This window comes from Lepeophtheirus salmonis, chromosome 12 (genome assembly GCF_016086655.4).
Source record: "Lepeophtheirus salmonis chromosome 12, UVic_Lsal_1.4, whole genome shotgun sequence".
Lineage (NCBI taxonomy): Eukaryota > Metazoa > Arthropoda > Copepoda > Siphonostomatoida > Caligidae > Lepeophtheirus > Lepeophtheirus salmonis.
The window spans coordinates 10757163-10770558 of record NC_052142.2 but is presented as its reverse complement, the minus strand read 5'-3'; the positions used below and the strand labels follow the sequence as shown (position 1 = coordinate 10770558).

Genomic DNA, 13396 nt, shown 5'->3' with positions numbered 1-13396 from the left:
AGTTAATACACTCCAATTTACGTTACTTTTTCTATGGTTGTGTAAATATAACTTGTCTATAACCTTAATTGAAGTTAAAATACAGGTGCGCGCGTCTAAAACTGAACACTCTTTTAAATTTTAGGCGCTTTTCCTTCTCTACAGGCTTGAGGGCTTGACGAGGGGTTCTCTTGTAGACCTTAAGGCCAAGATCTTTCTTAACTACACTTTTGGCTACCACGCTGTAAACGGTGGTGCGGCTGCAGTTCAGAACCTTGGCAATTTCAGTGGGAGTTTTTCCCCGCGTGGTAAGTTCCAAAATTGCGACTCGACGTCTCTTCATATTATCGGCTATTGTTTCACTGTTGCTATTTAGATTTTGCTGAAGTTTTGTTTATAACTAGTCAAGACCCTTGCCTCGAAGTATAAACCAGTTTTAACTCAATAAAATCACGTGAATGACATCCAGCATTTGTTTCCCGCATTATAGTATAAATTCATGGTCATAATTTCAACTACATGCATTTAACTGTCCATATCCAAACTTATGAATTACTAAATAAATTCTTATCCAATCCTCAATTTATAATGATGTATTATTATATTTTACTATATTAATAATATTACTTTATACATATATAATTATATAAAATATTACTCTATACTTATTTCTTATGAATTTACTGAAGCATTAGATGAAAATTTTCTTAAGTAATAAACTTTGGCATATTAGTTATATTTCCGTCGTTGCAAATGAATCAAGCAAAAAACTACAGCAAGACGACCTATCATGAAGATTATCCTTATTACAATCAGAATGTAAAGGATTTTTATTTTAGATTAAATTATTATTATTATTTATTTATTTCTATATCTACAATGACGCTTAAGTTTAGGGATTATCTTTTATTCAAGAATTGAGTAACCTTAGAAAGGTCGTTCTAATTAATTTGTTATGTTTATAGGATATGACTTTATTAATTATTTGGGTTTATCCACTAGCTTTATTTTGTCGAAAAAACGTTGATCTGTATTCTTTCTGAGCAACCTCGCAGTGGGGACGATTGTTGAAGATATTGATATTTACTTATGTATATTAAAGTTTTAGTTGATACAAGGATCAACTGTTGTTGACTCATAAATTGTATAAATCCTAAATCTTTGTATTGTATGTCGGAGTATAAGGTCTGAAGATGGCAATATCTTTAGATAACAGTATTCCTGGATGTTATTGGTTTCAGTGTAGAAAATGGTAACTGATATATTAACCAATTATTGTTCACCGTGATATTTATTTTATCTTAGAAATAAAATTAAGCTAAAACATGACATTCCTAAAGTTGAGCTAAGTTATTATAGGATATATAAGTGTATTGCTATCCATTTTCATAGGAGACCTATACAATTCTGTAGTTTTATAAACTCGAATTTTACTTTTGGTTTTATTTTTATGTTACGCATTAATTTTCTATCTTTTCTATTAACGATGTACTTATTTTATATGCTGTACTTATAAACTGTTAATGAGTAATTATATATGTATTTAGATATTTTACTTAAAAATTTTATGGCTAATATATAGTCAAATATTTAGATATTGATATAAATAATTTTTTTAAAGAGCGTCTCCACTTTTTCCATAAATAAAATAAAAACTTTGAATGATTTTGCCAAATTTATTATTTCAGTGCAAATGACAAGCATAGATTTTTATAGCGTGACCACCACAAGCCCGTTTACTGAAGTCCAATGGCTGAACCAAATTTTCTACTACTTTTTCCAATAAATTGACCAATATTGCAGCAATTTTGCGCTTTATATTTCCTCTGAGAACTTGTAACTTTCCCAGCTTATTGCTGTAGACCAATGAGTTCACCTGAACCCAAAGAAAATAATATAAAGCCGTTAAAATCGAATGATTGAGGTGGCCAATCAACTGGTCCATTTCTCGAAATAACGCTCTCATCTAATTTGATTTGCGATAAATTATAATGTTTGCTGTGTGACAGGTGTAGAAACCTCATATTTGCCAAGTCCATACCTTGCAAATGGGGCCAAAAAAATTAGTTATCTTGGTGCGATAGCGATTTCCATTTATGGTAACCAGGCTATTATCATCATCAACGAAAAAATATAGCCCAATGATCCCTCCAGCATGAAGTTCACACCACACAGGAATTAGTTCCGGACTCAATTATGTCTCTTGAAGCACTTGTAGATTGTTATGTGTCCAATAACGCATATTTTGCTTATTAACACAGCCATTGAGCCAAAAATGAGATTCATCAATGAAGATAATTTGCAATCGCGTGATCAAGTTTATATTGCTGAATGATGAAATGTATACAAATGAAGTTTATTAATGTCATAGGAAGAAAATAAATATGTCGTCGTTTTTTGCCTAATAGAAAGAAAATTAAAGCCTTCGTAATGAAAAATAATTTTTGTATAATAGATTTTTTCATAAGAAATTTATGTGTTGATAGAATAGAGACTACCTTCCTAAAAACTTATAATATGGGGTTCATCCACTTCTTACAATTATTAAGTCCATATTTATTAATTAATATCTCAATCTGATATTTTAAAGTTATTCATTCTTAGACCAGGCAACAATTTTGCAATGAACCCTATGACATGAAGTTATTTGAAACCTGTTTCTTTCAGGCTCAACCAAATGTTCTCGTATAAAATACTTATTTATTTATTTTTTTAATTTGAATTATTTTTATGGTTGTATTAAATATTATATGTAGGAAATTACCTCAATTTGGTAAAAATTGCTACACTTTGCACCCCGCTCTTCTATGCCTTTTAATAAATTTATTAATAATTTGTATTTGTACATTGAACAATATTAATACAAATTAAAATAAACAATGCATAATTAATTCGACATTCTATTTAATAATGAAGTTTCATCTTCGTATCTGAAAAGTATTATTTTATTTATATCGGCGTTATCTTCGATGCAATCGTAAATTATATTAACGAAATTTTTAAATTGAATATTTTATAACTTTTATAATCTACTTAACTACTTTACTAAGAATATAAAAATTATATATTTGAACAAGAAAGCCAGCTTTTATGATGTTTGTTAAAATTGAGTGTGGGTTCCATATTTGGTATTCTTAGCACCACAAATGTCACTTAAATAAGACAAAATTGATTGTAACAATTAATTAATAACAAATTGACATATTTTATTTGAAAGGGGCCATATGGAGGTCAATATAAGTATATTAAATCAAATTAAGGTTCTAAACTTTATCTAAAATTCTTTGTAATCTTGACTTATTCCTCAAATTTGAATACAAAGCCTATATTTTACTAATGTGTGCCAAATATGGACCTGCATATACCGAGTGGTTCATTAAAATCTGAACACTTTGAATTTTATACTTAAACAAGATATCATTTATTTATTTACAATAAAATTTCAACAAAAATTAATATTATTTATAGATGTGTGTCAGAGCTCTCTTAATATCACCACCTTAGCTGCAATGATGCCTTTCAAGTGGTAGAAGGCATGCCTCCCACTGCGGATGTAGTCCTCTATCATACAGTGACTTAGAGGACATCAGTGTTTAAATGACAAACATTGCAGGCCTTCCCTCGACATGTACAAAAAAGATTGTAATCTGGGAGAAGGGCTGGCAGCTGTAGGTGGCACAAAAGGGGCATAAAAGAGTTCTAAGGAAATCCAAAGAGTTTTGTAGTGGAACAGATGGATTTTCCTCATTGCTGGTGTCAAAAGTGGCGTTTCCACTAGCACAAAGGTCTTTCCCCCCTTTCCTGAAAGCTCTCTAGACAATCGGGTGTTAAACTAATAGATTATGCTTTAATATATCGAAATATGTATCAATTTCAATTACTCAACCTCCATTAATTATTGAATTTGTAAGTGTTCAGATTTCAATGGACCACCGGGTACATATGAAGTAAAAAAATTAATTGGGATTTTTCCTTATTTTCAGTCAAGAATGTTTTTATATTGACGGACGGTGTTTAAACATAAAAAGACGGATGAACAAAACGCCATCTACATTTTATAATAACTAACCATATAATTATAAATGTATAGAAGAGGAATTTTGAGCTTATGTCGAAAAATTCAAATTACTCTGTTTCTATCAATTACATATTAGAAATATTTGCATCACTCAAATTATGAGAAAAGCTACATGAAATAAAGTTAATAATCGCCTTCAAATCCATATTTTTTGGAATCTTTTAACGTATCTACTTATGACGATTATATATTTCATAAGTGTTTGAATAGATTCAGCTTGAACAGAATCCTGTGAAACACTGATACACTATTAAATTTATATTAAGTTGATTGTCCTTTTGTGTTAAGTTTCAACTTAAAAATAATATTGAACAATATCATGAAAAGTAGGAAATCCCAATTTTTTTATTTTGCTTCATATATACCTACAAAAAAATGTTCATTGACATTTAAAAAAGTTAAAAGCTTTGAATTCAAATTTGCGTCATAATTTTAAGAAAATTCAAGAATTTAAGCTAAAATTTAGAACCTTTATTTGATGTAAGATACTTATATTGACCCCCTTTGGCCTTTTAAATAAAATCTATCAATTTCACATTCTTTTTATTGTAGAGATAAGTTTTGGCTACTTTAATTGCAATTTGCAGATCCTCCAAAGGGTTGATAAGAATAACTTCTTGATAGAAATTGACGATAATTCGTCGAAAAATACAAGTGTAATCCACACTTAATTTGGAGAAAAATAATTCATGCTTCCTCTTGTTTTGATACATATTTTAAAATCAAATAAAAACATAGTTATACTGTAACGAAATTTTACTCACGATGGTCATCTGCTTTACACATGACATGCTCTTTTTGATGCTTATTACCGTTGCGAAAATGTTTTAACCATACTGACAATGTAAATTTCTTTTGCAGAGGATCATTAGATAAGATTTCATCCGGAATAATAGCCCCATTATTTCCATTTAATTTTATCATTGATGGTTGTTCTTTCTTTTGTTTATCATGTGTTTCAAAAATATTTAACCAATCTAGAGAATTGGTTAGCAAATTTATAGACCTTGTATTTGCTCCACACAACTGGCGTTGGTTCTGTAGGTTATATGTGTTACGATCACAACCTTTTCCAATATTCCTTGTCTTAAGTTTTACAACAATTTTATAAGTTATTGGGTACAATTTAGAAGATAAAAAGTTACAAGATGATAAAGAAGCTCTTGAAAAAATAGATTGTGGACCTGTTCCTGGTGTATAGTCTATTCTTGAAGCAATTCCTTCCCATAACTCATTACTACATGGTCTTTTTACTTGTATGGTGACCAATAAAGGCAATGATTTATTCATTGCACAATCAAAAGCCACAATTGGTAATATATATGAATGTGAAATGCTAAAGTTCAATATTTTTCTATTTGATAATACACCATTCTTTGAAATTGAAAATGGATGCCCTTTGGATTGAATTTCATAGCCACAAATATCTCCATATTTTGAAGAGCAATCAGAATCAAATGCTTCAATTTTGATAATTTCATTATAAATTTGTCCTTGTTTTAGTTCTATTTTGGGGTTAGAATTAGTGATCCATCTGGGAGAAAATTCGTTGACATCTTGCACTCTAATATTGATAGCAATTCTAAATAATAAAATGGATTATATAAACAATATTAGTACATAAAGTGTTCTTTATACCTTTGTGAGTATGTTCCTGAACATGATACTGCTTCAATTTCAAATTGATAGTTCTGAATTTGTTCACAGTTTAACGGATTAATTGCTGACAATAATGCCGTACCAGCGTCTTGATTCCATACTTCAATCTAAGTAAAATAATTTATTCGAATATTAAATTTCATTTGAGAACTATTACGTCAAACCTCAAATGGAATATCAACATTATTGTGATGATGTCTTACAATTTCAAAGAAGCATACAAGTTCTCCAATAGCCCGAATAGGAGGTGTAACATTTACATGCACATCATTTTCTGATAAAATCCCATGATATCCAGTATTACCATGAGTTTCGAGATAAAAAATATTGCTATCTATAAATGAAAGTATAACTAATGAACAAAAAAAAGTAATGGTTTCAATATTTTGAAAGACTAATATGAAAAGTAAATATTACAAAAAGGTTTTCAAATCAAATTTTAACCCTCTATTACTTTCCTGGAGTATTTAAAACACAGTTGTTGTTTTTTTTCAATTAAAAATTTTAATGTAAATTTTGGATTTATCTTCAATATTCCCTACATATTTTTCCTGGCTCTTTCTGATTGAATTTTTATTGAAAACACTTTTTGCATAACATTATAATTGATAGAGTTGCAAATCATGTGTCCCTCTGTTATGTTAAAAAAAATATCCCGATACATGATATTGTAACGGGATTATATTTAAAGAATGTTATGGAAGAGAACAGCTTAGCTATGATGAAATTTTATTGAATTAGCTACATGCAGACCTGAGCAATACCTAAATACAAAAATGTATCATTATTTGTTTGTACATAACACTTCATACTTATTTACTTTTTTGTACTTAATAGTATAAGTTCAAAAAGTATTTCAGTATTTTTAATACGGAATAATCTACTACTTTTTCAAAAGTATTTAGGAGTCAATACTTCAAAATAATTTATGAGTTCTTAAGTGGCGAATATATAAATAAAATTAAGAATAAACGAAAAATTTTACAGTTTAACACGGACAAAATTAATTCATTTGGAGTGATTATTGAACCCTTTTGACAGCCATGAATCAAGAGGTTTGGAGTAATTAATGAAAGGAATTTTCTATAATTTAATTATAGAAAATTTCCACTTCTCGAATTATCTACCGATGTGCTTGTTCTAATTGTTCTTGTGCCAATTCTAAATTGGTCCTTAAATATTAAATATTTCTTTGTTTGTCAAAGGCTGTTCTGCCATAGAAAACTTATTTCAGGTAATATTTCAGGATTTTTGAATTCTACAATAATCTGATTACAATAGATAACTATATCATTTTTTGATTGTAAACTATACCTAGTTCTGATCTATTTCCGGATAATTTGAAAGATATTCTTTTGGTCACATGTTGTGGATTTTAGGGCAAAAATGGCAAGGAAAAAATGGCAGCGGAAAAAATGGCCGGATAAAAAAAAAGGAAAAGTGTCTAAATGGAAAAAATAGCAAGATTCTTTTAAACTGATATAATATCTATCACAAATATAATATATGATAAGAGAAAATCAAAAAATACGACAGTGGTTTCAATAGAAGGAGTGCTAATCACTTAATTCTCCGTTATTAATTACAATATCATTAAACATGATTGACTATTCATATTGGACAAGACTGTTGGATTGACGGACAAGCATTTGCAAAATACTATGCAAGAGCAGCGATTTCCACTTCGTTATGATCCAGGATGTGTTGGAAGAAGAGGGGGGTTGGCTGTGGAGCCACAAACCACTTAGAGGATTCGAACAGGTAGTCAAAGGTCGAGCAGTTGGAGAGTGCGAAGAAAACTGTAAAGCTCAGTATAGTTAGAGCAATCTGAAATAGCAATAGAGCGATGGTTTTCTTTTCTTAATAAACCTTCTTCCTTGCCCAAAGAGAACGAAACAGGCTGCATTACGTAGTTATCTAAAGGAATCGAAGTTGTTTATCTAGGACTGTGAATTCATACTTCCAATGTATCAAGCCAAGTATGAAAACCATAAAAAGTTACTTATAGGTTCTTTCAACGAATTTTTAAGTGTATTTTTCTATATAATGAGATTTAAATCTCATATTAATATATTATTTTACACAAAATACTCACGGAACATTTATACATAGGTCACCAAACTTATAGCTATGAAGATATATAACATCCCTTCTTTCCCAAGGACAATGATTACAAAATATAAATCTAAGGTATACGAAATGAAATTCGCTTGTTCCCTTCTGTGGAATCCAAACGGATGAATCTCCTATTACGATGCCAAAGACGACCATTTTTCATACGTATAAGATATCGCCTTTGAGATTCCTTTGTTTTAATTGTAGCTAGATGGGTCCATCTTTTGATTATATGATTTTGTATCCGAACCGATTCACCAATCTTCAATACAGATAACTTCTTCCCATCTCGTTTTTTTAAAATTCAGGTTGGAACCTTACAAAGTTCTTGGCTTTTCTTTTGATTAAATTCAGGTAGCATAGGTATAATAGATCTAGTACTATGACCAAAGACGATTTTAGTTCGATTCAATCCATCTTCTATTCTCGGAGTATTTCTCATTTCTAAAATTCCTATATTGATTTTTGACTGATCTATCTTATTTCCATTCATAGTTTTCTTTAATAAATATTTAAACTTCTTCACACAAGCTTCAGCCAATCCATTGGATTGTAGGTTATGTGGAGAAGAATATCGCCATTCAACTCCCCAAAAGGATAGAAATTCTTGAAATTCCCAGGACAAGAAGTTTGTTCCAACATCTGATTCTAAAACTTCAGGTATACCATAATCAATGTAGAATATCTCCATTAATTTCTTAATCACTCTTGATGTGCATCCACTATGCTCAAAATAATGTAAAGCAGGATATCCACAAAGTCTAGTACATAAACCAAGAAATTATTTCCACTTACAGAAAATATATCCACAGCTACTGCATGAAATGGTCTCTTCATTTTCGGCCCTTTAATTTGAGTCTCCATTAATAAACTAGGTAATAACTTCTGGCATTCCTCACACTTTCTCACCATATCTTCGATGTCCAATGTTCCCCTCCGGTGAATTTCCACCTATATTAATAAACCAATTTCAAATAAAAAGACAAAAATAAAGTAAGTTGATTTTTTTGCATATTTATTTTTTATTAACATTATATTTTCTATATAATTTCTAAATTAACAGGAAATATATACATGAGATAATAAAAAAGTAGCTCGTAAATAATAAATAGTTTTATGATTCTCACAATCAATTAAAATAGTCACAATAAGTTGGTTATACTCATGATAGTGTCTTCTTTGAACAGGCGGAGGATGGCCTGCAAGCTGTAGAATGATCTCTATGCGGATCCAGTTTTCTTCATCATTTCAAAGTTCGTGAAACATCCAGAGAACTAAATGGCATAAAATAACTTGTGAGTAAAACTGACGGTGCCATCCTTCCATATTATTGTTTGTCTGTGGTAATTCTTTGTCTGTTAAATTGAACATATTCCAAAATTTGATGGAAAATCTAGGACTACCACTATACACCATCTACAAGAAGGATTTGATTACTGTTTTGATAAAATTTAAATGTATATTGAGACGAAAAGGTTACCAATGTAAGGCAACAATCAAGATCAACGAAAACGATAAATTTATTGAACAAATCAACGATCATACAAAACGCTCAATCGCAAATTTCAAGTATAAGTTTGGCATCCAATATTGAAAGAAGGGCTCAAGAAACAATGGGTACTACACAGCAAATTCTATCCAAAGAATTAAGAAAAGTAAATAATGATGTTGCTTTTAATCTTCCTACAGTTGAAACTATGGGAAGAAATATCCGCAAAGTTCAGGAAAGAAATGACCTACCCCAAAATCCATTGAATAGGCCAAATATAATAGGTGAAGTTGAAATGGGTTTATTTATATAGATGGGAATTTACCAGGGAGGAATTTTCTGGGAATCGTCTTTTAGGTCAAGAACAAATATGGAACGGATAACCACATATCCTCTTTTAAGTTTAATTACTTTAATGTGATATATCTACTTCGCAAATACGCAGGATTAATATTTTTTTGACAAAATTGTATCAATGAATCCTGAAAAATGTGAAGTATTTGTACTTAATTTTCGTTTTCCCAAATTTCGAAGTAGTCAAATATTAAATTATTATAGATTTTCATGTGACATATGGAATTGGAATACGTGGCAATATAAAATAATAGTTATATTGCACAACGTAGCTCTATGTACAAATTGTTGTTTTTTTGTTTGTGTTTCTTGGTACGGAGGTTATACTTTTTTATACTTTTAGGCATTCAATTATAAGCTTCCATAAAATATAATAATGGTGTCATAAGCATATATATGCGTTGACTTTCCCTTCTTCACATCCAGTGATTAAGTTAAGAATTCCAGTTAATCAATATGTGCTCTCTGAAATTATTGACGAAATTATCTTCCACCTTTTGGCATATTTCTTTTAGTGCTCTGCAGTTCCAAAAAAAAATTAGTCTGTTGTCTCTTTCATGTCCGTGCTGAAAATGCAGAGGTTTTTCTGGCCATCAAAGGACTTAGATCGTACTTCCAGCGTTCCAGACAATCGGTGATATTTTAAACATTTTTCTGAGGATGTGAGCCATCGGTTTTTTATTACTTGGACACTTCCTGATGCCCCTTTTGTCGCAATTTCTCTTCTTAGCTAGTAAGAGCTAAAGGGATCTTGCGTGTTTGTTTGGAACGTCCTCCTAATTTGTGATATAATGGCCAAAAATGCCCTCATTCTGAATGGAACTATTGGTATTTTGGTCCAAGAAAGGTTCCCAAGCATTTTCTTAAAGGAAAGTTGAGCCATTTTTTTTATCAGTGAGGTTGACCAATGAACTTCTGCAACGATATCGGAGGAAACTGTATGGCAAGGGAATTAAAACGTTCGAGTATCCCAGGGAGAGTTCAAGTTTTGAAACAACTTCAATACAGTCGTCACGCAGCCTTTTCATACGCTCGGAGTATAGAGATAGTTTATTGAGCACTACCTTGTAGCTCGCCTGAAATTTGTTAATAAAATCTATTCACTCTTCTTTTAAGAGTTGGATAAAAATGAAGCTCCAGGGCTCCTTTTTCGTCCTCATTTTTCTTGCCCCGTAGAAGTTCCCTATTTTCCACTTTTCTAATATATTTATCGTGGAGCCTATTTTTCATTCTCTTTTTCATCTATATTTTGTATTTTAATTATTTTTTGGGGGATTTTTCTTACTTTATAGAGTAACTCTTATGAGGCTCAACATTTTTAGCAAAATATAGGTGTTCCATGTATTGATTTTATCCACATGTTTAGGTTAAATATATGCAAGAAGGAACAGGCCTTATCAACCCTTTCTGCAATCTCATTTTCGTTGTATAGGTATCCGGACTCTGTTCCCAATGAGCTTAATATCCTTTATGATTCCGAAGTTTTGCCATGCTTTTTCTATCATATCCCTAATTAGGCTTAGTACTTCTGTTTTTTAAGGCTCATTGTCAGACCAGAAATAGTATAAAAATTATAAATTATTATTTTAATTGGTCGTCTTAATTGATTTAATAATGACAAGAGGGCCACCACATAAGATTAATGCTATGGTATCAGCGTAACAGATACTTTTTTTTGGGATAGATACATTCTACAAGATATTCAGAAGAATGACTTTTATCTATCCCAATTTTATATAATAATATTGATATAGAATCTTCTTGTTTGACTCCTCTTTTATTTTCAAATTACGTCTCTTGATCCTCATACTCCACAATGGTTCGGGGCCTTGCTAAAATAATTTCATTCTTATGATCAAGTGGCCAAATTCTTTCTGGAATAGACTACGGATGATATATTCATGACACAGTGTATCGAATGCTTTACCAAAGTCTATGGCCATTAAGGCCATGTTTTTCTATTATTCGAGTAAAGTTCTTATATCCCAAAATGGAGCCCAGCTCTTTGGTTGTACAGTTGATGTACTGGGCCTCAAGACAGTTCAAACTGCACCTCAGCCGCATTTTTAAAAACTTAGAACCCTTCCTAATATTCTAGAATACACATCAGCCATGGGTTGTGTATATGAGCTATTGGTCCCTGAGACAGTTTAAATTCTTCCACCACCGCTTCCCTGAGCATCAAAAAACTCTCTTTATATCAAAAATATACCCTGCCCCTCAGGTTGTACGGATTAAGTGTAAAAAAAATGCTATTTAAAGGTTGTCATGGCCATTGAAACCCAAAAAAATGTTACCAGAACTTTGTCTTGGGCCTTAATGATCTAAATAAATAATTCAGAAAAATCCTTTCATTGGTTTGGCCGTACCCACACAGATATTTGCATTTAATTTCTAGTTTTTCTGTTAATACATAATATTTTACTTTATTACATTAACATATGCCTCATCCAGTAATTTTTTTTTTTTCTTATTTTTTTCAAATAGATTTGTAGTTTCTGAAAGAGGACTTATGACTTGACATTGACTAAATCAACATATCTATTTTATCACTTATTTATAACTTATAAATCATCATTAGCAACTATATTTTGAGTCAATAGGTTAGAAAAATATATCATATGAACACAAGGATATCTTAGATATATATTCTTCAAAAAAAAAGAGTACCAGGAATTGTTAATTTAAATTGCCCACGCTAAAGAGATTTAAAAAAATGTTTTCTAGGTCAGCAGTATTGTCTTTCATTATGATCCCAAATTTGAGTGTGATCTTTAAACCAGTTTACTTGTAACAGCTGAATAGATCAGTCTACTTCATTAGCGTTAAACGATTTTTACAAAGAACGAAATGATATAACAAAAGTTTTTTTTTTTACTTTTGTGTTGCGAACGAAATTTCATGCGTTAATGTGTTGAAAATGTTGGAAAAAGTTTTTGGTGAATCCTTATAGAAAAAAAAAAACCCCAAACAGTTGGGAGGTCTTTAGTATCTAAATATCATTTTCCCTTAGAGGCAGGGTTTACCAAATCAAGCTATCGAAGGGTACACTAGGATTCTTATATACACTTTATTGTTTTAAATATACACATATTTCCGGAACAAGAAGAAGTAAAGAATATATAGAAATACAATATGGTAAATATAACTAACTAATGGAACATGAACGACAATAATCATGCAACATATTTAGAATGAAATTACATAATAATATCAAATACCCAATTCTGAACAGGTGGTACAAGTTGTTCGAGGAGGACCGTGGGATCAATTAACAAAAGTAAAGGTGATGCTCATTGTTTTCTTTGATATCTGCTGTCTAATACATCATGAATTCGTTCCAAAGGGACAAACCTTCCTAGTTCCTTCAATTTCAATATAAAATAAGGAAGAAGAATACAAATGTCTTACAAGTAGGTCGTACGTGTGACTCACAGCCTGACCGAGGGAGAATGATGATCACGAAGAAGAGGAAGATAATTCAATAAAAGGATCCTTTAATAGGTCTCTTGGATGATGAAATCACTAATTAAGGTCCAATATTAGTACTTAACACTTTTAAATGATACTTAAATAAACACGTGTTGTTTCACTGGACAGTAGAGATCGATTTCAATGTTAGAAATAGTATCGACCCTTCCATATCCTCCTTTTTAATCAGTATGGAAAATATGACACTTTAACTCTATACAAATACTTATTTAGAAAAAAAAAGTACAACG

General features: G+C 30.8%; 1 protein-coding gene across 16 annotated transcripts in view; it reads right to left on the bottom strand.

Annotated features, from left to right (window-relative positions):
* Positions 1-13396, bottom strand: part of Cals (calsyntenin 1) — a 120404-nt gene that overhangs the window by 101942 nt on the left and 5066 nt on the right. For 7 of the 16 annotated variants that reach the window (XR_011782540.1, XM_040722271.2, XM_071892037.1 and 4 more), the window contains exons 2-4: positions 5881-6050; positions 5696-5823; positions 4822-5639 (exon numbers count right to left, since the gene is read on the bottom strand). Coding sequence is in view for 13 of the 16 variants with exons in the window: in XM_040722271.2 (XP_040578205.2) it covers positions 4822-5639; positions 5696-5823; positions 5881-6050 (1116 nt within the window). In the remaining 3 variants the exon portion in view is untranslated. Of the gene's footprint in view, positions 1-4821; positions 5640-5695; positions 5824-5880; positions 6069-7811; positions 8554-8626; positions 8783-13396 lie in introns of all 16 variants that reach the window. The other 9 variants (XR_011782538.1, XR_011782539.1, XM_071892034.1 and 6 more) reach the window with 3 other exon arrangements.